Source organism: Triticum urartu, chromosome 5 (genome assembly GCF_003073215.2).
Source record: "Triticum urartu cultivar G1812 chromosome 5, Tu2.1, whole genome shotgun sequence".
NCBI lineage: Eukaryota > Viridiplantae > Streptophyta > Magnoliopsida > Poales > Poaceae > Triticum > Triticum urartu.
Window position 1 is genome coordinate 66259017 of NC_053026.1, and position 25646 is coordinate 66284662.

Genomic DNA, 25646 nt, shown 5'->3' on the forward strand with positions numbered 1-25646 from the left:
TTTTTGAATTCATGAACATTTTATACTATTTTTAAAGTTATTTAAAAATTCTGAACATTGTTTAACAATTTTCTTGAATCGGAGAACATTTCTAGAATGGACGAACATTGTTTGGAAATTAGTGGAACAATTTTTTCAGTTCACGAACATTTTTTTGAATTAACAAACATTTTTGGTAATGCATGATCTTTTTTGAATCAGTGGATGTTTTATGAATGAATAAAACATTTTTTGAATTTTTAGGATATTTTTCCATATGATTTGAATTGGCAAAATTTGGTCAATTTCATTAACTTTTTTAATACACGAACTATTGATAAAACATGAATATTTTTTAATTTTCCGAACATCTTCCATTGGGATGTCCGCAGCGGATGCCTTTGTCTGCCTGCCGGTTGACAGCAATGGTGGCATTTCAGTCTTCTAGTCGCCGCACCATGGCCATGACAGTCGTTGTGCAGCGAGGAGGAGGATGGATGCGGCTATGGCCGGGGCTGGAGTTTACATAGTCGGTAGATGGCAGGGCAACTGACGAGGTGGTTAATGGTGGGCAATAGACAAACGAACATGTGGCATCGTAGTAGGTTCTTGGGCAACCGCACATGCTTAATGTAGGGAGGCGGAATGATGACATGTCATTTGAACATGGAGTTGTCGCGTGCACCGGGAAACAGCGCGAGCGGCGCTCTCGGGAGGCACCACTTTCAATGCGAGAGTGCCAGTGAGAGGTCGTGTCGCTCTGAGCCGGCATAAATGCATCGTTGTGCTCTGGAGCGGCGCTGACCACTTCGGACGGGAAGGATGTGGGAAAGGGGGGCTGGGGTTTGGGTGGGCCATGGCAGATAGAATGGAGGGTGGCAGATGTCCGGACGCCCGCCAAGCACCCAGCTAGTTTTTGGATTGCGAGAGAAATTAAGTTTGGACCAGTCGGCGGGCCGACACAGACCGTCATTTGATGAGAAAACACGTCCGGACCATGAGGTCTGGATGATTGCGGGCTTTTTGTGGGTCGGCGTTGGAGATGCCCTTACATACTCTTGAAGAGTTTAATAATCCATTTAAAGTATTTTATCAAATTATCAAAAAAATTGAATTCTAATAATTTTTTTGCGAAATGGATTCTAATGATTTTGATTATGTAGTTTTTTTAATGGAAGGATTGTTTGATTTGGAATATTATATTTCATTCCCAATATCTTTTACACTATTAAGTGTTGACCCTAACGCAAGAAATATTAATAACCGGCTGACAAAAAACAATGTTGGGGCCTAGCCCACCGGCACGTAACACCCATCAGGCCATCATGTGTACCTCCACCGCTAGCTAGCTTATGCTTATCCATTCATCTCCACGGAGATGCATCTGCATCCATCTCCCATCTCTCGCTCCGTCGTTCTCACATCCAAAAAAGCACCGACAGAGCTATCTCCTTCGTGGCCCTTATCCACAAGGCTGCTCCTCATCCATCATCACCCAGCTCCCAGCAGCGCTGCTTTCTCGTCTTCTCTGCCCCGCCCCCAGTTCCTTCCAACGCCTACGCGTTGGTGCTCCAGCCAAAGACAGCCACCCCAGCCGCCGTCTGCTCCAGCCTGGGCCAGGAGAGGACGCCGAGGCTGGCGAGGGATGGGGGTCGGGCCGGTGTGCAAGGTAGCTAGGAGGCAAAGTAGGACTTGGTCGCGCCGAGAACGAGCCTCGTGGCTCCCCCCGCCCCTCTCTATAAACCGCGGGTCCCCTCTCTACACAAATCGCGGGTCCGTGGAGTGAATAGCCGGTGGCTGTGGTGTCCATCCCCTTTCTTCCTCTGCTCTGACGAGCTGCCTTGCTTGGATCCGTCGAGTGAGGCGCCGGCACGTAACACCCATCAGGCCATCACGTGTACCTCCACCGCTAGCTAGCTTATGCTTATCCATTCATCTCCACGGAGATGCATCTGCATCCATCTCCCATCTCTCGCTCCGTCGCTCTCACATCCAAAAAAGCACCGACAGAGCTATCTCCTTCGTGGCCCTTATCCACAAGGCTGTTCCTCATCCATCATCACCCAGCTCCCAGCAGCGCTGCTCTCTCGTCTTCTCCGCCCCGCCCCCAGTTCCTTCCACCGCCTACGCGTTGGTGCTCCAGCCAAAGACAGCCACCCCAGCCGCCGTCTGCTCCGGCCTGGGCCAGGAGAGGACGCTGAGGCTGGCGAGGGACGGGGGTCGGGCCGGTGTGCAAGGTAGCTAGGAGGCAAAGTAGGACTTGGTCGCGCCGAGAACGAGCCTCGTGGCTCCCCCCGCCCCTCTCTATAAACCGCGGGTCCCCTCTCTACACAAATCGCGGGTCCGTGGAGTGAATAGCCGGTGGCTGTGGTGTCCATCCCCTTTCTTCCTCTGCTCTGACGAGCTGCCTTGCTTGGATCCGTCGAGTGAGGCACCGGTGGCGGCGGTGTCCGACGTGCTCCCGGTCGGTGCCCCTTTCGTCCTCTGCTCTGAGGCCGGGTCCGGGCTTGCCTCTGTTCTTTTGCCATCCCACAGTCGATCGCTGCCTCTGCTCCAGCCATGACATGACCTGAGTTCCTTCTATTCTTCTTCTTTGTTTATTTCCTTTGATTCTTGAGGTAGCATCTCCCGCTCGATTAATTCCATCTTTGACCAACTCCTTTGATGCTACTTGTTGTCGTCAACTCACAAACACATTTAAACTGGTGGGACAGTCTACAAGTAAACGATGTGGGACTATCTATTAACCATAATCTTCTATACTTTTTATTACAGAAACACTCGCTGGAATATCTCACGCAGACGGGCTAAGGCCCAAGTGGCAACGCATCAGCCACGAACGATCGCAAGGCAAGGCCCGAGCAAGAGCGTAGACGGAAAATATATAGATTACTGCATGTACGGACGCATATAGATAGTACCACCTTGGATATTAAGAAAAATATCAAATCAAGAAAAAACGGACAGGAAGAAGCGTATTATGACATGGGAAGAAAGCGCATTGTGACGGTGAACCCGGAGACTCAATCGGTGCTTTATTATTAGAGAGAGATTAGCAAGCATGGTGGAAATTTCAGCTTCCGGTATCTTTCTTTTATTTCTAATAATATATTTCATGTACTTAACATAAGGATTGGTTTTGAGCATATCAGTTAATCGCATACACAAAAAGATAGGTCTAATCATTTCAGCAAAGCGCTCAAAATCCTCATCATCCTTTTTCTTGGATGGTTTGGGAGGAAAAGGCATGGGTTTCTGAACCCAAGGCTCTCTCTCTTACAAATGTTTCCTAGCAACAAAGTCTTTCTAATCATAACATTAATTCTTTGATTGTGGGTTATCAAGATCAACAGCAGGTTCAATTTCTACATCATTATCATTACTAGGTTGAGCATCATTATAAACATTATCATTAACATTATCACTAGTTTCACGTTCATTACCGGATTGTGTTTCAGCATCAGAAATAGAAATATCATTTGGATTCTCAGGTGTTTCAACAGTAGGATCACTAGAAGCATGCAAAGTCCTATCATTTTTCTTCTTCTTCCTTTTAGAAGAACTAGGTTCATCTATATTATTTCTCTGAGAATCTTGCTCAATTTTCTTAGGGTGGCCTTCAGGATTCAATGGTTCCTGGGTCATTCTACCAGTTCTAGTAGCCACTCTAACAGCATTATCATTATTCTTATTATTCAATTTATTGAGCAAATGATTTTGAGCTTTAAGTACTTGTTCTACTTGAGTAGTAACCATAGAAGCATGTTTACTATTAAGTTTAAGTTCACCTTTGGCATTAGCCATATAATCACCCAAGTGTTCAAGCATATTTGAATTGTATTTCGATTGTCTACCAAAATAAGCATTAAAATCTTCTTGCTTAGCCATAAATTTATCAAACTCATCTAAGAATGGGCTAGCAAACTTAGTAAATGGGATTTTAGCTTTATCATATCTATAGAGAGAATTTACTTTTACTACCTGTGTCGGGTTATCAAGACCATGAGTTTCTTCAATAGGTAAAGGATTAAGATTATATGTTTCTTCAACAGGCGGTAAATTAAGACCATGTATTTCTTCAATAGGAGGTAAATTCTTAACATCTTCAGCTTTAATACCTTTTTCTTTCATAGATTTCTTTGCCTCTTGCATATCTTCAGGACTGAGAAATAGAGTACCCCTCTTCTTCAGAGTTGGTTTAGGAATAGGCTCAGGAATTGGCTCCGGAGGTGTCCAATTATTTTCATTTGTCAACATATTATTCAATAGAATTTCATCTTCATCCGGTGTTCTTTCCCTGAAAATAGAACCAGCACAACTATCCAGGTAATCTCTAGAGGCATCGGTTAGTCCATTATAAAAGATATCAAGTATTTCATTTTTCTTAAGAGGATGATCAGACAAAGCATTAAGTAATTGGAGAAGCCTCCCCCAAGCTTGTGGGAGACTCCCTCCTTCAATTTGCACAAAATTATATATATCCCTTAAAGGAGCTTGTTTCTTATGAGCAGGAAAATATTTAGCAGAGAAGTAATAAATCATATCCTGGGGACTATGCACACAACCAGGATCAAGAGAATTAAACCATATCTTGGCATCACCCTTTAATGAGAACGGAAATATTTTAAGGATGTAAAAGTAACGAGTTCTCTCATCTTTAGTGAACAGGGTGGCTTTATCATTCAATTTAGTAAGATGTGCTACAACAGTTTCAGATTCATAACCATGAAAAGGATCAGATTCAACCAAACTAATTATATCAGGATCAACAGAGAATTCATAATCCTTATCAGTAACACAGATAGGTGAAGTAGCAAAAGCAGGGTCAGGTTTCATTCTAGCACTTAGAGATTGCTTACTCCATTTAGCCAATAACCTTTTTAGTTCCTTTCTATTTTTGCAAGCTAAAATAGCGAAAAAAGCTTCTTGATCAAAAACATAACCCTTAGGAATAACAAGTGATTCTTCATCATCACTTTCATCAGTATCCTCAGATTCAATATTTTCAATTTCTCTAGCCCTAGAAATTTGTTCATCAAGAAAATCACTGAGTGGCACAGTAGTATCAGGCATAGAGGTAGTTTCATCATAAGTATCATGCATAGCAGAAGTGGCATCATCAATAACATGTGACATATCAGAACGAATAGCGGAAGCAGGTGTAGGTGTCGCAAACTTACTCATAACAGAAGGTGAATCAAGTGCAGAGCTAGATGGCAGTTCCTTACCTCCCCTCGTAGTTGAGGGATAGATCTTGGTTTTCGGATCTCTCAAGTTCTTCATAATGATAAGCAGATATATATCCCAAGTGACTCAAAGAATAGAGCTATGCTCCCTGGCAACGGCGCCAGAAAATAGTCTTGATAACCCGCAAGTATAGGGGATCGCAACAGTTTTCGAGGGTAAAGTATTCAACCCAAATTTATTGATTCGACACAAGGGGAGCCAAAGAATACTCTCAAGTATTAGCAGCTGAGTTGTCAATTCAACCACACCTGGAAACTTAATATCTACATCAAAGTATTTAGTAGCAAAGTAATATGATAGTAGTGGTAACGGTAGCAAAAGGTAACAGTAGTAAAAGCAATGTTTTTGGTATTTTGTAGTGATGATAGCAATAGCAACGCGAAAGTAAATAAACGAAGAACAATATATGGAAAAGCTCATAGGCAATGGATCGGTGATGGAGAATTATGCCGGATGCGGTTCATCATGTAACAGTCATAACCTAGGGTGACACAGAACTAGCTCCAGTTCGTTGATATAATGTAGGCATGTATTCCAAACATAGTCATACGTGCTTATGGAAAAGAACTTGCATGACATCTTTTGTCCTACCCTCCCGTGGCAGCGGGGTCCTTACGGAAACTAAGGGATATTAAGGCCTCCTTTTAATAGAGAACCGGAACAAAGCATTAACACATAGTGAATACATGAACTCCTCAAACTACAGTCATCACCGGTAAGTATCCCGATTATTGTCACTTCGGGGTTAACGGATCATAACACATAATAGGTGACTATAGACTTGCAAGATAGGATCAAGAACACTCATATATTGATGAAAACATAATAGGTTCAGATCTGAAATCATGGCACTCGGGCCCTAGTGAAAAGCATTAGCATAGCAAAGTCATAGCAACATCAATCTCAGAACATAGTGGACACTAGGGATCAAACCCTAACAAAACTAACTCGATTACATGATAGAACCCATCCAACCCATCACCATCCAGCAAGCCTATGATGGAATTACTCACGCACGGCGGTGAGCATCATGAAATTGGTGATGGAGGATGGTTGATGATGACGATGACGACGGATTCCCCTCTCTGGAGCCCCGAACGGACTCCAGATCAGCCCTCCCGAGAGGTTTTAGGGCTTGGCGGCGGCTCCATATCGTAAAACGCGATGATTTCTTCTCCCTGATTTTTTTCTCCCCGAAACTCAATATATGGAGTTGGAGTCGGAGAGGCAACAGGGGGCCCACGAGGTAGGGGGGCACGCCCTAGGGGGGCAGGCGCACCCCCCATCCTCGTGGAGAGGTGGTGGGCCCCCTGGCCTTCATCTTTTGCAGGTATTTTTCTTTTTTCTGAAAAGTGGCTCCGTGAAGTTTCAGGTCATTCCGAGAATGTTTGCTCCTCCACATAAATAACACCATGGTAATTCTGCTGAAAACAGCGTCAATCCGGGTTAGTTCCATTCAAATCATGCAAGTTAGAGTCCAAAACAAGGTCAAAAGTGTTTGGAAAAGTAGATACGTTGGAGACGTATCCGAGTTTCTCTCGAAAGAAGTGAGTGGGAGGAAAGTAGAACTTGATGAGGTAATTGTACCTACTCCCTTATTGGAAAGTAGTTCATCATAGAAATCAGTTCCAGTGATTCCTACACCAATTAGTGAGGAAGCTAATGATGATGATCATGAAACTTAAGATCAAGTTACTACTGAACCTCGTAGGTCAACTAGAGTAAGATCCACACTAGAGTGGTACGGTAATCCGGTTCTGGAAGTCATGTTACTAGACCATGACGAACCTACGAACAATGAGGAAGCGATGATGAGCCTAGATTCCGCAAAATGGCTTAAGGCCATGAAATCTGAGATGGGATCCATGTATGAGAACAAAGTGTGGACTTCGGTTGACTTTCCCAATGATCGGCAAGCCATAGAGAATAAATGGATCTTCAAGAAGAGGGCTGACACTGACGGTAATGTTACTATCTACAAAGCTCGACTTGTTGCGAAAGGTTTTTGACAAGTTCAAGGAGTTTACTACGATGAGACATTCTCACCCGTAGCGATGCTTAAGTCTGTCTGAATCATGTTAGCAATTGCCGCATTTTATGATTATGAAATCTGGCAAATGGATGTCAAAACTGCATTCCTTAATGGATATCTTAAAGAAGAGTTGTATATGATGCAACCAAAAGGTTTTGTTGATCCTAAGGTGCTAACAAAGTGTGCAAGCTCCAGCGATCCATTTATGGACTGGTGCAAGCCTCTCAGAGTTGGAGTATACACTTTGATAGTGTGATCAAAGCATATGGTTTTATACATGCTTTTGGAGAAGCTTGTATTTACAAGAAAGTGAGTGGGAGCTCTGTAGCATTTCTGATATTATATGTGGATGACATATTGTTGTTGGAAATAATACAGAATTTCTGGATAGCATAAAAGGATACTTGAATAAGATTTTTTTTCAATGAAAGACCTCGGTGAAGTTGCTTATATATTGGGCATCAAGATCTATAGAGATAGATCAAGACGCTTAATTGGACTTTTTTGACAGAATGACAGTAGGGGGAAAACCCCTACTGTTTATCATATATCTATATAAATGGGAGGTTTACATAGACATATCAGCTACTTTACGTCATACTGCAACCACACCTAAGGTGTAGATGCCCAACCAGTTAAAAATAGATAAGGAGGCTATACAACAGAAATACAAAAATTGATCAGAGCAGCTCTATGCGCTGCTTTTACCCTATGTTGTAGTAAGGACAAATCTTCCTTGAATCATTTGAGCCAAGAGTCAAACACTGGGAGCCAGTCCTCTAGAGTGTTTGTTATTTCTCTCCTTCCAAATACTCCATGATGCGGTCAAGAATGTTTCATAGAAAAATGGGTTCGGCCAGACCTCCTTTGTGGTTTGAAGAAGATCGAGGCGATAGAGAAATGTTAGCCAAGCCAAGTTTAGTCTAGCCTAGCAACTCTGACTAAAAGGGAAAGAGAAGATCATGTGATCCACCATCTCCTCAATGTGTTGGTTGCAAAGGACGCAGTTGAAGTTGTTGCCAATATTGTAGTGCCTCCTCTTCAACATGTTGCGCATGTTGAGTCTGTCATGAAACAAGAGCCAACCAAAAACTTTGATTTTCATGGTGCACTTGGATTTACAAAGTTGACTGAATGCCTAATGCATCACCCCATCTCTAAAGTAATTGTTGTAGTACTCCTTCGGTTTATAGAGCGTGGATCCCCAGGAGTAGTGCCAGACATCATGCAGAGATGTCGATGGAGAGATCCACGTTGGTTGTGATTGGATATCGTGGATCTCAATGAGAGCCTGGGGCGAGACCGAAAGATGAAAGGTTGCTTGCATGTCCATAGTGGTCATCGCATCAGCAACCGACAGATCCTCTTGCATGGAAAACGAGAAGGCACGAGGGTGCGAGATTTGCAGTACCTCCTCTCTCTAGAGATCTTTCCAAAAGAGGGTCGACGTGCCATCCACCAGCTGAACCCGAGAAATTCCTCGGTAGATGGGGGTCAGCTTAAGAATGTCCTTCCACCAGAACGAACCAACGGGGTCCACAGCGTGTGGAATTTTGTCATCATAGTGATTTTCCCAGATAAGGTTGACCCAAGGCACATCATGTCTGTTGAAGAATTTGTGGAGGAATTTTAGTAGCAAGGCCTCATTGTGAATTTTCAAGTTGATCACCCCTAAGCCCCCTTTTTTCTTGGGTCGGCAGACCAAATCCCAAGTAACCAGAGAGTTACACTTTTCACCCTGTTCGGTTTTCTTGGTCCAGAGGCATCTGCGTCTGATCTTATCAAGGATCTCAATGAGCTTGGGAGGGAATTTGAGAGTACACATGGCAAAAACCAGAAGAGACGTGACCGAAGCATTGAACCAAGATAGCTTGCCACCGTACGACATCATCGCGATGGTGGGAGTCAGTTCTCTTTCCACTTTGCAAACCAAAGGCATAAATTCTTGGATCATAGGTCAGGTAGTGCCCAGTGGGAGGCCGAGGTAAGTGAATGGCATCGAGCCAACTGCACATCCAAATACTCTAGCAAGATTGGTCGTGGTAGATGCCTCAAGATTAATTGGGATCATCATGGATTTGTGAAAGTTAATCTTGAGGCCAATGGAGGAAGCATAGTCAGACAGAATCTGCTTAACTAGGGTGGCTTGTCGAGTGCATGTAGGGAGGACAATGAGCGTGCCGTCTGCGTATTGAAGGACTTGATATTCAGTCTGTCCAATGCAAGGAAATGGTAAGTCAAGCCTGCCTTGTCGAAAAGTGTCATTAATTGATGCCTGAAGTAACTCTGCTGCAAGGACAAAGATTAGCGGCGAAAGCAGGTCCCCTTGTCTGACCCTGCAACTGCAAGGGAATTGCCGGCCAAGCACGCCATTAAGGAGGACTAATGATCGGCCAGAGGAGAAGAGGCAATTAATCCAGGATATCTATCGATCATTGGAGCCCATATGACGCTTTATGTTAATCATTGGCTCATGCGCTACTGTATCAAATGCTTTGGCAAAATCGAGCTTGAGGAGAATGATCTCCCGACCAGACACATGACATTGATGAACATAGTGGTAGGCCCATGCGAGGCAATCTTGGATGGTTCTCCCCTTAAGGAAGCTGTATTGGTTGCGGTGTACCAGTTGTAAAATTATACGTTGCAATCTATTGGCTAGGAGCTTCGTCAGTAGTTTCAGACATCAATTAAGTAGGGTGATCGGTCTATAATCATTGACTGATGTGGGCACGTTTACCTTGGGGATCAGAGTAATGAGACCATCATTAATGCTAGTGATGTCAAGATTTCCTTCATAGAATCACGAGCAAAGTGAGTAGAAATCATGTTTGATGATTGGCTAGCAGGCTTTGAGGAAAGCTCCACTGAAACCATCAGGTCTAGGGGCACTATCAGGTGGCATTTCCTTGACAACTCCATCGATTTCTTCTGGGGTGAATGGTTCAGTGAGAAGGTCAAGATTATTTGCTCATTGGATTATTGAAGGCAAGTCAAACTTCATATCACATTGTGCATTGGTCCCCAATCTGGTTTTGTATGTGGAGTGTAAGAGAGCTTCCTTACCAGGGTGGTCGTCAACCACATGATCATCATCAGTGCAGAACGAGGCAATGTTGTTCTTACGATATCTTTCTGTGGCAATCGCTTGAAAAAACGTAGTGTTCTCGTCTCCGAACTTGATCCAACAGATGGTACAACGCCTTTTCCAATAAAGCTTCTGGTATTTGAGCAGCCTGATAAGGTAAGCTTTAAGGATGTTTCTGAAATTTGTTTCTGGAAGTGTGAGACAACGCTTGTTTTCCATTTCGTCTAACTCAGCAAGGACCTCATTACAATTGGTGATCGCAATAGATAGCCGAGAAATATGCTTACTCCAAATCTTAAGTGCATGACGGAGGGCTTTGAACTTGTGACTTAGCGTGGCCGCAACATTTTTGTTGTATACTGGTTTGTCCCAAACTTTTTGCACCACATCCATAAACCCAGGGTGTAAAATCTAGTATGATTCAAAACGAAAAATCTTACTTCGAGTGATCTTGGTTTCAATGGTAACCATGTAGGGTATATGATCTCAAACTGGCTTGCCGAGGGGTTTAACTAGGGTTTTGGGGTATGAATGGGTCCAGTGCAGGGAGGTGAGAAACCAATCAATTTTCTCAAGAAGGGGATCAAGTTGCATGTTACTCCACGTATAAGATCTACCTTGAACCGGAATCTCAATGAGTTGTTGCTTGCGAATTATGTCATTAAAAGTGATCATGTCATTCAGGTTCCCCCAGGTTTGTTGCAGTTGTCAGGAGCTCGCATATAGTTAAAATCGCCGAGGAGCAACCAATCTTGAGCATTAGGAATCTGGATATCATACAACCAGGAAGTAAACGCAATACGATCATCACCTGCACACGGACCATAAACATTAGCTAGCGAAAAGATGCCAGAAAACACAACCGTACCCGAAATAAAGCGCTTTTCCAAACCGTAAGAATACCACCAGATGATCCGCGGGAAGGAACAAAAGCAAAGCAATCGAATTGTCTAGGGAAACAAGTTTTAAGGAACGCAAAAGAAACTTCAAGCATTTTGGTTTCCTGCAAGCAAACCACCGCACAACCACTAGTGTTGATGGCATTAGAGAGGGCCCACTGCTTCTTCTCCGAATTCAGACCTCTGATGTTCCAAGACAGCACATTCCAGCATCGCAGAGGTGACATGGCAAAAGCAGAGATCACTCCAGGGAGAGAGAGGCCGCCTACCCCTGATCTTCAGAAGGACTAGCAGCCGACGCAGTAGCAAGCAAGGCTTCAGAGGTCAGTTCATCTTCAAGAATGGCACATCTGTTAACACCAATCTCTTGCAGTGTGGAGATTGGGGTTGGAGGAGGAACTGCATCATCAATCGTAGGTGCATTACTGGAGGAACCAATCGTGGGCATAACACGAGGCTTAACCTTGGAGGAAGCCACACGTGTATCAGTGGGAGCATGAGTCTAGAAGCCATTAAACTTGTTGGAACGCTGGCTACGCCTGACCTCCGAGGTGGAAATAGGAGCTGCAGCCCGGGCACGCCTGGCCCTCGGCACATTTGGAACTGGTGGAGCCACTATGTCAGTTGCATCATTGCTAGCCTCGACAGCAGATTCAGAAACCTCCCCAAAGTTCAAATTAGTGTCAGCATTGTTTGCCCCTTTAGTAGATTCAGAAATCTCCTCAATGACCACAGATGAGTTAGTGAGCAGAGCATGACTATCAGACTGCATCTAGTAGAAGTGTAATCCTACAGCATCCTGAGAAACTCTGACATCCACAACGGCAAAATTGTTCCTCATACCATATCCCTCTCTCCAAGGGCCAATAGTAGCAATGATCGGGCGCAGGGCATTGAAAATGAAACTGTTGAGATGCTGCTTGAGGATGGGATCATTCAAAAGTATGGCCAAGAGCTCATCCCCATGTGCAGACAGCCCAAACCTAATACCCTAAGAGTGAACATCCACTAAAATAGACAGAGAGTCAGAAACCACATAATCATCAAAAATGGCGACATCCATAGAAGGCAGAATGCCCAGATCAGACTGGGCAGAACTAGAGCTGTCAGAGACGGTGATAGAATCATTCCAGGCCTGATAAGCATTGTCTATGAGATTGTCTTCAGGCACCAGACCATGTTGGACAGTGAGACCCTGCGAAGCCAGCCATGTCTGATAATTCACCAAATGAGGAGGCATTGGAGGCAGCTGCACAGGTTGAGGAACCTGCCAATGACCCCAACCTCCATTGTCTTGTGCATTTTGGGTCGGGTCTTGATCAACATTGTTGCCTGCTTGCGGCACACCGTTCTAAACCAGCCAATTATGTACTTGCTGTTGGTACAACTGCTCTGTCGTGAGCTTAGGGCCTAATTGAGGATGAGGATTTCCATCTAGAGGTGGTGTTTCTTCCCCAGCAGGTAACACCTTAGGCAGCATGCCGTTCTAGTCATTGCTGCGCAGGATGGTAACCTGCATAGTCCAGTAGTCCCGCGCACCACCAAGTTGCCACACAATGAAACTTTTGGGGATCAGGCGGAGTCGAATGACCCGAGCTTTGATCAGCATGAACCTACGGTCCTGCCTCGGATTATACCAAGATACCAAGGAACCATACACAAAGCACATACCTTGATAGAGTTTTGAAGAAGTTCAAATGGATCAGTCAAAAAAGGGTTCTTGCCTGTGTTACAAGGTGTGAAGTTGAGTCAGACTCAATGCCTGACCACTGCAGAAGATAGAGAGAAAATGAAAGTCATTCCCTATGCCTCAGCCATAGGTTCTATCATGTATGCAATGTTGTGTACTAGACCTGATGTGTGCCTTGCTATTAGTTTAGCAGGGAGGTACCAAAGTAATCCAGGAGTGGATCACTGGACAGCAGTCCAGAACATGCTGAAATACCTGAAAAGGACTAAGGATATGTTTCTCGTTTATGGAGGTGACAAAGAGCTCGTCGTAAATGGTTACATCGATGTAGGCTTTGACACTGATTCGGATGACTCTAAGTCACAAACCAGATATGTATTTATATTGAATGGTGGAGCTGTCAGTTGGTGTAGTTCTAAGAAAAGTGTCGTGGCGGGATCTATGTGTGAAGCGGAGTACATAGTTGCTTCAGAAGCAGCAAATGAAGGATTTCATATCCGATCTAGGTGTAATACCTAGTGCATCGGGTCCAATGAAAATATTTTGTGACAATACTGGAGCAATAGCCTAGGCAAAGGAATCCAGATTTCACAAAAGAACCAAGCACATCAAAAGACGCTTCAATTCCATCCGCGACCTAGTCAAGGAGGGAGACATAGAAGTTTGCAAAATACATACGGATCTGAATGTTGCAGACCCGTTGACTAAGCCTCTCTCACGAGCAAAACATGATTAGCACCAAGACTCCATGGGTGTTAGAATCATTATTGTGTAATCTACATTATTGACTCTGGTGCAAGTGGGGGACTGAAGGAAATATGCCCTAGAGGCAATAATAAAGTTGTTGTTTATATTTCCTTATATCATGATAATTTTTTATTATTCATGCTAGAATTGTATTACCCGGAAACTTAGTACGTGTGTGAATACATAGACAAACAGAGTGTCCCTAGTATGCCTCTAATTGACTAGCTCGTTAATCAAAGATGGTTAAGTTTCCTAGCCATAGACATGAGTTGTCATTTGATGAACAGGATCACATCATTAGAGAATGATGCGATTGACATGACCCATCCGTTAGCTTAGCACTATGATCGTTTATTTTATTGATATTGCTTTCTTCATGACTTATACATGTTCCTATGACTATGAGATTATGCAACTCCCGAATACCGAAGGAACACTTAGTGTGCTATCAAATGTCACAACGTAACTGGGTGATTATAAAGATGCTCTACAGGTGTCTCCAAAGGTGTTTGTTGGGTTGTCATAGATCGAGATTAGGATTTGTCACTCCGTGTATCAGAGAGGTATCTCTGGGCACTCTCGGTAATGCTCATCACTATAAGCCTTGCAAGCAATGTGACTAATGAGTTAGTTGCGGGATGATGCATTACGAAACGAGTAAAGAGACTTGCCAGTAATGAGATTGAACTAGGTATGATGATACCGACGATTGAATCTCAGGCAACTAACATACCGATAACAAAGGGAACAACGTATGTTGTTGTGCGGTTTGACCGATAAAGATCTTCATAGAATATGTAGGAGTCAATATGAGCATCCAGGTTCTGTCCAGGTTCCGCTATTGGTTATTGACCGGAGATGTGTCTCGGTCATATCTACATAGTTCTCGAACCCGTAGGGTCCGCACGCTTAATGTTCGATGACGATTTGTATTATGAATTATGTGATTTGATGACCGAAGATTGTTCGGAGTCCCGGATGAGATCACGGACATGATGAGGAGTCTCGAAATGGTCGAGACATAAAGATTGATATATTGGAAGGCTATGGTTGGACACCGGAATAGTTTCGGAAAGGTTCGGACATTTTCCGGAGTACCGGGGGTTACCAGAACCCCCCCCCCCCCCCCGGGGGAGTTAATGGGCCTTCATGGGCCCTAGTGGAGAGAGGAGGCGGCGGCCAGGTGCAGGCGCGTGCCCCCTTAGCCCAAACCGAATTGGACTAGGGTTGGGGGAGCGGCCCCCCTTTCCTTCTTCTCCTCCACCTCTTCCGCCTTCCCCCCTTCTCCGGAAAGGAAAGGAGGGGGTCGAATCCTACTTGGACCGGGAGTCCAAGTTAAGTAGGACTCCCCCTTGGCGCCCCCCCCCCTTGGGCAGGCCACCTCTCCTCCCCCCTTTATACGTGGGAAGGGGCACCCCAAAGGCACACAAAGTCTTCTCTTAGACGTGTGCGGTGCCCCCCTCCACAGTTACACACCCCGGTCATATCGTCGTAGTGCTTAGGCGAAGCCCTGCGCCGGTAAATTCATCATCACCGTCGGCACGCCGTCGACGGAACTCTCCCTCATCCTCAACTGGATCAAGAGCTCGAGGGACATCATCGAGCTGAACATGTGCTGAACGCGGAGGTGTCGTACGTTTGGTGCTTGGATCGGTTGGATCGCGAAGACGTTTGACTACATCAACCGCGTTACTAAATGCTTCCGCTTTCGGTCTACTAGGGTACGTAGACACACTCTCCCCATCTCGTTGCTATGCATTTCCTAGATAGATCTTGCGTGATCGTAGGTAAAAATTTTGAAATATCGCGCTCCCCAACACGAGACACCTCTCTGGTCAATAACCAATAGCGGAACCTGGATGCCCACATTGGCTCCTACATATTCTACAAGATCTTTATCAGTCGAACCTCACGACAACATACGTAATTCCCTTTGTCTATCGGTATGTTACTTGCTTGAGATCCGATCGTTGGTATCTTCATACGTAGTTCAATCTCGTTATTGGCAAGTCTCTTTACTCGTTTCGTAATACATCACCCCATGACTAACTCCTTATACATTTGCTTGCAAGCTTATGATGTGTATTACCGAGAGGGCCCAGAGATACCTCTCCGATACTCGGAGTGACAAATCCTAATCTCGATCTATGCCAACCCAACAAACACCTTCGGAGATACCTGTAGAGCATCTTTATAATCACCCAGTTACGTTGTGACGTTTGATAGCACACAAGGCATTCCTCTGGTATCTAGGAGTTGCATAATCTCATAGTCGAAGGAATATGTATTTGACATGAAGAAAGCAATAGCAACAAAACTGAATGATCATTATGCTAATCTAACGAATGGGTCTTGTCCATCACATCATTCTCCTAATGGTGTGATCCCATTATCAAATGACAACTCATGTCCATGGTTAGGAAACCTTAACCATCTTTGATCAACGAGCTAGTCAAGTAGAGGCTCACTAGGGACACGGTGTTTGTTTATGTATTCACACATGTATTTAGCTTTCCGATCAATACAATTCTAGCATGAATAATAAACCTTTATCATGAATAAGGAAATATAAAATAACAACTTTATTATTGCCTCTAGAGCATATTTCCTTCATTTGACCCATTGTTTGACCCTTTTTGCATATGTGGAAATGAGTTGTCCATTAATATCAGTCAAGACACTCAGAAAGATTGTTACGATAAAGAAACACTACTAGGGAAAAGCTTATAGGTCGACGCTTACTAGTAGCGCGGGTTTATAACCCTCACTACTGCTACTTACTAGTAGCGCGTATTTTTACCCCTCGCTACTACTAAGTTGATAGTAACCCGCGCTACTACTAAGCAGTCTCTATCGTCCCCCCCCCCCGGGACATGCCATAGTAGTAGCGAGGGGTATGAACCCGCGCTACTACTAAGTTGATAGTGGTAGAGCGGGTTTATACCCCTCGCTACTACTAAGTAAAAGGTAGGTGAAGTCCCCATATCCTCGGCTGAATCCCTCCTCTCTCCCACACTCTCCCATTCCCCTTCTCCTCCCACCCGTGATTCTCATCCTCACCCACCGCCACCGCCGATCTCACAACTCGGCGCCTTCCCCAAATTCGGTGACCACTCCCATCGCAGCCCCCTCCCCGGCCCCTCCTTCCTCCTTCTCCGCTGCTGGAAGGAGAGGGAAACCAGCAGAACATCGTCCATGGCGGCGGCTAGATCCACCATGGATGCAGCCACTTGCACCTCCTCGCCGAGACAAGGCCTCCTGAGGACATGCGAGCACCATGGTCAAGGGTCCTACGACAAGCAGTAGCAGGTCACCGGGCTTCATCTAGGTTTCGAGCATCGGCTCCAACTTCGGCGGCCACCAGTGAGTTCCTCCTCCTATTCCTCTCTATCTCTCTCTTCCTCATTCAAATAATTTTCTCTTCTTTCGTAGCAGCAGTAGATGAGAGGTGCGGGAACGAGTTGGGTGGGGAGCCACCATCACCATGGACAACTTCATCCCCTCTAGGACCAGCAACAACCATGGTTGGAGAGGACGATGATGCCCAGCAACATCAACCATGGATGAAATTTATTTATTTTAATTCCCAATTAGTTAGTAGTAGCGCGGGGCCCTAACAATCTTCTTAATAATGAAGAAAACGTCAAAGCTTTTGCGTCGTGTTTGAATTTATTTACTCATACTCATTTCCTCAACTAAAATTCAGATATATCGAATGTGTTTTTTACCAGTATTTTTTTCAACTTTTATAGATATTATTTATACAGGAAACCTTTTAAAGCATCAAATGATTATGACTATAAAAATAATGGATTTTTATTAGAACAATGTGAGGTGAATCAGACACGGCCGATAAAAAGAAGACAATTTCTTTTTTGTTCGGACAACGCCATGATCTATCACAATCTCTCCCCCGTCACTACCTAGTACAGTAGTCTACGTAGTAGTATTAAGAAAAAAACGTCAGATTTCTCAAAAAAAAACGTCAGTCATCCTCTCCACTGCCGCCTCACATTCTTCTCTGGATAGTTCCCCACCACTGCCTCACAATCTCCTCTGTTCCCCATTCTCTCCACCACAGCCAGCGCTCCCTAGTCAGGCCGCCCCTCCCCTTCGTCGCCACCGCCGGCGCTCCTTGGTCAGGCTGCCCTCCCCTTAGTCACCAGTGTCGCCGCTCCCTGGCAGGCCGCCCCTCCCCTTCAAATCAGATCGCAGAAGTGGCCGAGGAGGTCCTCCAGATCGGCATGCTCGCGCCAGTGCTAGGCGCCGTTGGATGCGGACGCGGAGGCTTGGGACTTGCACGCCCTACTCTACCCTACTCCTTCCAATCCGGCCCCGAAGTGCTCGAGGAGGCGCTCGAGGTCGGCATGCTCACCGGCGATGCTGGGTCCCTCCATCCTCCTGGTTCCCTCGCTGTCGCCAACATGAGCCTCTCCACCCTCTCCCGCGCGATCGTCCAGGTCCAGGTAATCTCTCTCTCTCTCTCTCTCTCTCTGACCCTGTCGTCTGCTCCTCCCCGTCAATTCGGTTAGTCGCCAGGTGCATCGCCTCACTGAGATATCACCATGAATATTCCTTTTCAAGACTGTCCATATTTTGTTCTGTTAAAGGGCTTTGTTAGAAAATCTGATTTAACTGAGTATTATTCTGCTCTAAATTGCAGCCCCTTCTGCTTGTGAGTGGATCCAAGAGTTCACATGATGCAGTATCTTTTTGAAATATGATACATTATCTTCATAAAAGAAAGGAAGTTGGAGAAGTTATTATTGAAGAGAAATTCAGTGGTATGTGCTTCTCAAGAGCTAAACTGGAACAATAAGTGCATGACTCTCATGCCTACACTAACTAATCAGGTAGCATATGCAAATTTTTAACCATACTACATCCAGATATGACATTTGAATATAAAAACTGGCAATTCATATTATAAAATGGAACAAAAATGGGTGTCGCGTTTAATCTTTAGAGAGTGTGTTTTCTATTAGAATGGTTCCTTTCAAGAATGTAATATGAGAAATCATCTGCTTAGTTGGTGGTTGTATTGATGATTCGGCCCTTAATGGTTCAGACTTCCCGAAGGAGAAGAAGGAGGTGCGGAAAGAGGATGGGAGCAACAAATCTGAACCAAAGAGTATGTTTTGTTGTGGATCTTCTATGGAATGTTGTTGCTAATAACCAAGCATGCTTTCTCTTTAGTTCCTCTATGAAAGTAGCATCAAATTGGGATTTTGTTGATGATCTGCAAAGCTTAATTGAGACATAATTCTCTCAGTTACCACTTCTGCAAATCGTGATTGTTACTTGAAGTCGATTAATATGATCCAGACACAATCAACCGCTTCTCATGAATATATGTGAACTCTTTTGACACTTTGTGGATCTCTTTAGTCTCTCTGATCAATATTTTTTTAAGGTTATTTGTCTTTCACATGGATGTTCATTCTTTTTGGTTGCTTAGAAATGACAAATAGATGTAGCTCAGTTTGAGCGTGAGTGATAGCAGTCTTGCAGCTTATGTTTAGCATGCAAATTTTACTTGGAAGAAATGTTGATGGTTGTTTCTATGTTTTCAGTGGAATCAATTTTTTTCGCCCCACAGCAGAAGTTGGAAGAGGTATTCTCAGGAGTTCCCAGCAATTGGTTTGATGTATGCTGGAACATGTATTCTAGCCCACTGTGGTTATCCAGCATGTTAGTCTGTTACATGATTCATTCTAGTATCTACATGCCATATCTTCTTTTTTGAATACTCTATGGTATATTCTTAATCTCATTACGGTCTGTATGTTTGAAGAACAGATCACAGATCATTATATAGCAATACAACTGGGCCATATATCATGAAGTTGATCATCATTACCTTGTGATACTGCCAGCTGTGCGTGTGCCCCATTATATCCTGGAACGGGGTGCGCGTACCGTTGGGAGTGGTCGGGGCCATACGTGTCCCTTAACCCTGTGAATGTCAAGAATGTTATCATACAACAGTACCTGAAGGATTAATGCAACAAGATGTAGTAGTTGGTAATACAATTCATCTAGGTCTCTTTCTGGGTGTGTCTTTGCTTGTGTTCATATTACTTGCAACTAAGAATTGGAATATCCATATGCAGATTGGGAGGGCTTTTAGGTGAGGTCAGTAAAATGCTCATTTGCCAAGGCTTCATGGCACGGCTTCAGGTTTAGGTCAGGTACACACAATAGGGACCATGTTAGCATATGCTCATGCCATAAGAGTCACCCTGTTACACTTCATACATTTTTCCTGTGAATTACTACTTTGTTGTTTCATAAATTATAGAATGCTAACATGTTTTTGTTATTATAATATGCAGACAGACAACATGATCAATGAAAGCAATCGATGGATCACACTGTGAACAAGTTGGCAAATGAGCCTGTATCTGCAGAGCAGTTCGTCAGCGCTGAAGTCAGCATGCAAGCAGTGCAGTGATGCCGCAGGACAGTCTTGGCGGCGGCGGCAGCGAGGTGTAATTGCCTTATGAACTTGAGATCAGTTTTATATTGAAGAGCATGCACCTGTGTTGGCGAAGAGCTCGTCAGCGCGGCCGTGGATGGGCTCCTCGGCGACTGCACCTGTGTTGGCAAAGAGCTCATCATCGGGTGACCCGGCGGTTGCACTTGTGATGGCGAAGAGCTCATCGTCGCGTCCGTGGACGGGCGCCTCGACGGCTGCACCTGTGTTGGTGAAGAGCTTGTTGTCGTGGCTGCCGGCGGGTGACTCGGTGGTTGCACTTGTGCTGGCGAAGTGCTCGTCGTCGGGTGCCTCAGCGTATGCGCTGGGAAGTGATGGCGCATCTGGATTGATTCCCCCTAATTTAGCAGATGTCTTTCCGTTAGTCGAGCAAATTCCATGCGAATTGGACGTGATGTTTCCTTGTGCGGGCGTGGGAACGGCAGAGTTTTGGTCCGCCGGGAAAAAATGGTAAACGCACTCTGGACGTGGGTTTGTGTAATCTCGACGGTTAGATCAAATTAAGTTGTCTGATCGTCTGGCTATAATTTCTCCCTGTTGTTTGTGTACCTTAGGCTGGGTGCACGTAGCGATGAATATGTTTGCTTGTTTATTAGTAGTAGAGAAGTAGAGAAGGGATAGAGATAGAGATAGAAATAGAGAAGAGAAGAGAAGTAGAGATAGAGATAGAGAAGAGATATGCCTTGGACTGAATCAGAAGTATAGATTACTAGTAGGAAGGATGTACTACTGCAATGCAAGCAATCTTGGATATGGTTAATTAAGACTGTTGTTGATTTGTCAAGTTTATATATCTCAACCCAGAACACACACATTTCAGACGAGAACCTGACATAAGAAAGACAAACTGGAGTAATACTAGCAAACGTGCAATTGATTGTTCGGTTGTTCATCATCAGTCAGCACCCACCGTGACGGGGATTATGACAATAGATAATACTCCAAAGGAGTGTGTGCGCTGTAGTCTAGACTCAAGTAGTAATACAGAATTAATTCCTGCTGCAAGAATAAGAAAAAGGCGACCACTACAAATCAGCCGGATGATTTCATATAGAAATCATCCGCCTAGTCAACCGTAGGAGTTCGATTCAGCAACACTGCGGCAGCAGCGAGCGCGTGACCAATTCAACGCAACGCTTCTGGAACATCGGCAAAACTCCACTGCACCACAGCGAGGCCACAACCATAGTTCCGACCCAGCACCGATGGCTTCTGGCGAAGCTCCATTGCAACTCCGGCAGAGCTCCAGTGCAGCACCGACGGCGTCCGGCGAAGCTCCAATGCAGCGCCGGCTGTGCTTCTGGCGGCCCGGCGTTGTTCCATTGCAACACCGTCCCAACAAGCTCGAAGCAACATCGCCGGAGTTGCAGCGCCCCCCGTAACATTGCCGGAGTTTGCAGCGCCCCCCGTTGGCCACTCTCCGCGGTCACCATCGCACGACGCTCCATTGCAGCTCAGGGAGCCACGCACGCTGCTTAAACCATAGCTCCGACGGCCATGGCGGGCGGTGGTCACGCGTCGAAGTTTCCCTCGATACATGGCAGCAGCAGTTGTCACAGCAGAGCATCACCGCCTGCAGCAGCAACGCTCTGTCGCCCCGGTGGTGAGAGAGAGCAGGAAGAGAAGGGAGCTCTGTGCAGAGAGTAGAGCAAATCACGGTCATGGAGTGGCAAACATGAAAGCGATAGAGAGAGGAGGGATCTGTAGGAGGGGATGCACTGGCATGAAGAAGAAGACCCGAGCGAGAAGAATGTATGGCTGTGGCTTACCCTGCGTGGGATAAGGCCGAGATGGGGAGCGGCACGCTGGGCCCAGCCAGGACGCGTGTCAATCGCTGGATGAGGCTTACGTCTCGTTGTAATCATCCGGTTTAAAACAATGGTTTTCCTAAGAAAAAGGTGCAAATTTCAGACCAAGTAGTACTGAATAGTATCGGAGTTCAATCTACAGGGGAGCCAGGCCACTCCAGGATGCCGCCCAGCTCAAGTCATGGGTCATGGGGTGGCGTGCGGATGGGTCATGGAGGCTGCCGACGTGCTGATGATGCAGTTCGTGTTGTCACCGCGGCGACGGAGAGCTCATGCAGGCCGAGGCCACCCACGCCATGTCCGGCCACTCGCCCTACTCATCCGCCACACACCGCAGGTGGGCGCCCGCATCGACCGCGGCGGCTTCTTCTGCCTCCTCTTCAGCAGCGGCAGCCCCAACTCCACTTTCCTGCTCGAGGCCATCGGCAGGGGCAAGGCCGCCGTGCTGCTCTCCTTCGGCGGCTGTGACATGGCCATCGCCGCGCACACCCAGGACATCGAGGAGGCTGAGGAGGAGGTGGTGGTCGTCGTTATTGTGGTGCAGGGTCCCGAGGAAGCCGTGGCCACGGTGGAGGTGGCGGCGGATGTCGTCGGCGAAAGGGAGCGGTTGTGGACATGAGAGGGGTTCTTTTATTTGTGGCAATTTTGCAACAACAAAAAAACCTTGGTCGGCGGCGTATTTAGGCGGATAAGACGACGTGGCAGTTAAGCTGCCAAGTGGGTGATTGCACACGTGCCACATTAATGAATACGTAGAGCAAAGCGTATAATGGAGCATATGTGACCCTAGAGCAAGTTTAGTGATTGTATTTCGGATATTTCTAACTACAGGGACTAAAGTGGCCACCTGCGCAAGTTATACGCCCTATAGTGAATTTTTCTCTTTATGATTATGCAAGAACAACCCTTAGTACTAGCGGCTATAACTGCGTGCTTAGAGTAACTCCAGCCGACGCCCTGCACGCCCCAGTCCAGTTTCCCGTCCGGCGACCCCAGTTCGCCTCCTTGCCGCCGTCTCCTTGCTGGCTGCCTCGCCCTAGCTACCACGCATCGTCACCACGCCTCCTCGCCGCCTGCCGCTACCGCTCGCCGCACGCCTGCCTCCTTCCCCGCTTGCCGCCCCGTGCCTGCCTCCCTCCCCGCTCGCTGCCTCCCGCCACCGCTCGCCGCCCTGCGCTCTGACGCCCACCGGCCTCCACGACCGGGCCGAGCGACCTGGCGGACCTCGTCTCGGGCGGGAGCTCCATCTCCTCGGGCTGGAGGAGCGGCGGCGGTGGCGCCTGCGGCACTGCCAGCGTGGCCTCCAGCAGCGCCACGCCCTACTCCTGGATCGCACACACGATCTTGAGCTGCTTCTCGGCCAGCCCGGGCCCATGGTGAGGAAGTACTGCAGGAGGTGGACGACGTAGAGCTGCCTCGCATCGTGTCGCGCCTTGATGGATGCCACCTCGTCCTGCGCGTCCTGCACGTGCCGCAGCCACGCGCGCGGCTGCTCTGGCTCCGGCGCGCCGTCCAGCTACCTGAGCACGTCGGCCCGCGGCTGCAGCAGGGCCTTGACGGCGTTGTCGAGCTCCTTGACGCGCTTGTCCCCGTCAGCCAGCGGCTGCCACCACTTGCCGAAAAATAGCAGACGAGCGCGCCGCCGAGGGCGAGCATGACCACGGGCTGCATCTCCATCTCTGATCAGCAAAGGTCAACCGCAAGCGCGGTTCGGTTGATCTTCTCTGGCACGTGGCGAGTCGGCGAGCAGCGCGTCTCCAGCCCGTGCAGCTCGACGGACGCGGCGTGGTGGAGGCGCGTCTCCTTCCCCGTCGACGCTTGCGCTCCTCCGCTGGCTGGAGGTTATCGACGACGCCGCGGTCAAGATGCTCGACGAAATGTCGCTGCCTCCGTGGGAGCCCAACACTGCTCGTGGGGGAGCAACGAGTGGAAAATTTTGCCCCCTTAAGGCCAAAATTTTCGCCGGCAGCCCCCAAGCGGCGAAAAAATGCCTCCTGAGAGGCGCAATGGCTGGAGATGCTCTTAGAGCATCTCCAGCCGTTCGGCCCCCCAGGGTGCCGAAAAAGAGCCCCCTGGGGGCGAGCCAGCGCTAGATTAGCGCGTAGGGCGACCTAGCTCCCAGTCATCGGCCCACCGGTCGCCCCGGGTGCGGCGATGTTGTGTGTAAAATAGATGCAAACTCGGTGAAACTTCATTCAAATTTGTACATAAAACATGAAAATATGCAAACTACGACTGAACTATGCCTAAACTACGCCTAGCCGCCAACGTCCGCCGCCGCCGCTGAAGGAAATATGCCCTAGAGGCAATAATAAAGTTGTTATTTATATTTCCTTATATCATGATAAATGTTTATTATTCATGCTAGAATTGTATTAACCGGAAACTTAGTACTTGTGTGAATACATAGACAAACAAAGTGTCACTAGTATGCCCCTACTTGACTAGCTCGTTGAATCAATTATGGTTATGTTTCCTAACCATAGACATGAGTTGTCATTTGATTAACGGGATCACATCATTAGAGAATGATGTGATTGACTTGACCCATCTGTTAGATTAGCACGATGATCATTTAGTTTGTTGCTATTGCTTTCTTCATGACTTATAGATGTTCCTATGACTATGAGATTATGCAACTCCCGAATACCGTAGGAACACTTTGTGTGCTACCAAACGTCACAATGTAACTGGGTGATTATAAAGGTGCTCTACAGGTGTATCCGATGGTACTTGTTGAGTTGGCATAGATCAAGATTAGGATTTGTCACTCCGATTGTCGGAGAGGTATCTCTGGGCCCTCTCGGTAATGCTCATCACTATAAGCCTTGCAAGCAATGTGACTAATGAGTTAGTTGCGGGATGATGCATTACGAAACGAGTAAAGAGACTTGCCAGTAATGAGATTGAACTAGGTATGATGATACCGACGATTGAATCTCGGGCAAGTAACATACCGATGACAAAGGGAACAACGTATGTTGTTATGCGGTTTGACCAATAAAGATCTTCATAGAATATGTAGGAACCAATATGAACATCCAGGTTCTGCTATTGGTTATTGACTGGAGACGTGTCTCGGTCATGTCTATATAGTTCTCGAACCCATAGGGTCCGCACGCTTAACGTTCGGTGACGATCGGTATTATGAGTTTATGTGATTTGATGTACCAAAGGTAGTTTGGAGTCCCAGATGAGATCGGGGACATGACGAGGAGTCTCGAAATGGTCGAGACGTAAATATCGATATATTGGACGACTATATTCGGACATAGGAAAGGTTCCAAGTGATTCGGGTATTTTTCGGAGTACCGGGGAGTTACGGAAATACGGGGAAGAAGTATTGGGCCTCATGAGCCAAGTGGTGGAAGAGAGGAGGCAGGGCGCGCGGCACCCCTAGCCTAAACCGAATTGGACTAGGTGGTCGGCCCCCCTTTCCTCCCTCTCCTTCCTTCTTCCCTTCCCCCTTCCTTTCCTCCTAGTAGGAGTAGGAAAGGGGAGTCCTACTCCTACTAGGAGGAGGACTCCTCCTCCTTGCGCGCCCTAGGAGGGCCAGCCGGCCTCCTCCCCTTGCTCCTTCATATACGGGGGCAGGGGCACCCTAGAACACACAAGTTGATCATTGATCCCTTAGCCGTGTGCGGTGCCCTCCTCCACCAT

General features: G+C 46.5%; 2 protein-coding genes and 1 long non-coding RNA gene across 3 annotated transcripts; all 3 read left to right on the forward strand.

The window, feature by feature from the left end:
* The first annotated feature begins 2036 nt into the window (after positions 1-2036).
* LOC125555655 lies at positions 2037-3060 on the forward strand. The gene is made up of 2 exons (XR_007304801.1): positions 2037-2597; positions 2755-3060. It is a non-coding gene; the product is annotated as an uncharacterized LOC125555655 (long non-coding RNA).
* A 14602-nt stretch (positions 3061-17662) lies between these two features.
* LOC125507922 lies at positions 17663-20938 on the forward strand. The gene is made up of 5 exons (XM_048672449.1): positions 17663-18148; positions 18751-18813; positions 19256-19296; positions 19796-19868; positions 20018-20938. Exons 1-4 carry the CDS (start codon positions 17927-17929, stop codon positions 19866-19868), a joined length of 399 nt encoding a protein of 132 aa, XP_048528406.1. The 5' UTR covers positions 17663-17926; the 3' UTR covers positions 20018-20938.
* Positions 20939-22096: 1158 nt separating this feature from the next.
* Positions 22097-24320, forward strand: LOC125507920. The gene has a single exon (XM_048672448.1). It carries the CDS (start codon positions 22168-22170, stop codon positions 22603-22605), a length of 438 nt encoding a protein of 145 aa, XP_048528405.1. The 5' UTR covers positions 22097-22167; the 3' UTR covers positions 22606-24320.
* Positions 24321-25646: the final 1326 nt, after the last annotated feature.

What these genes read in the sequence shown, in the direction of transcription:
- LOC125507922 (XM_048672449.1), top strand. Translation starts at nt 17,927, where the DNA reads ATGCTCGCGCCAGTGCTAGGCGCCGTTGGATGCGGACGCGGAGGCTTG. An exon ending in CAACAAATCTGAACCAAAGA is followed by an intron (nt 18,814 to 19,255) that starts GTATGTTTTGTT and finishes CTATGTTTTCAG; the next exon opens with TGGAATCAATTTTTTTCGCC. An exon ending in CACAGCAGAAGTTGGAAGAG is followed by an intron (nt 19,297 to 19,795) that starts GTATTCTCAGGA and finishes ATCCATATGCAG; the next exon opens with ATTGGGAGGGCTTTTAGGTG.
- LOC125507920 (XM_048672448.1), top strand. Translation starts at nt 22,168, where the DNA reads ATGGGTCATGGGGTGGCGTGCGGATGGGTCATGGAGGCTGCCGACGTG.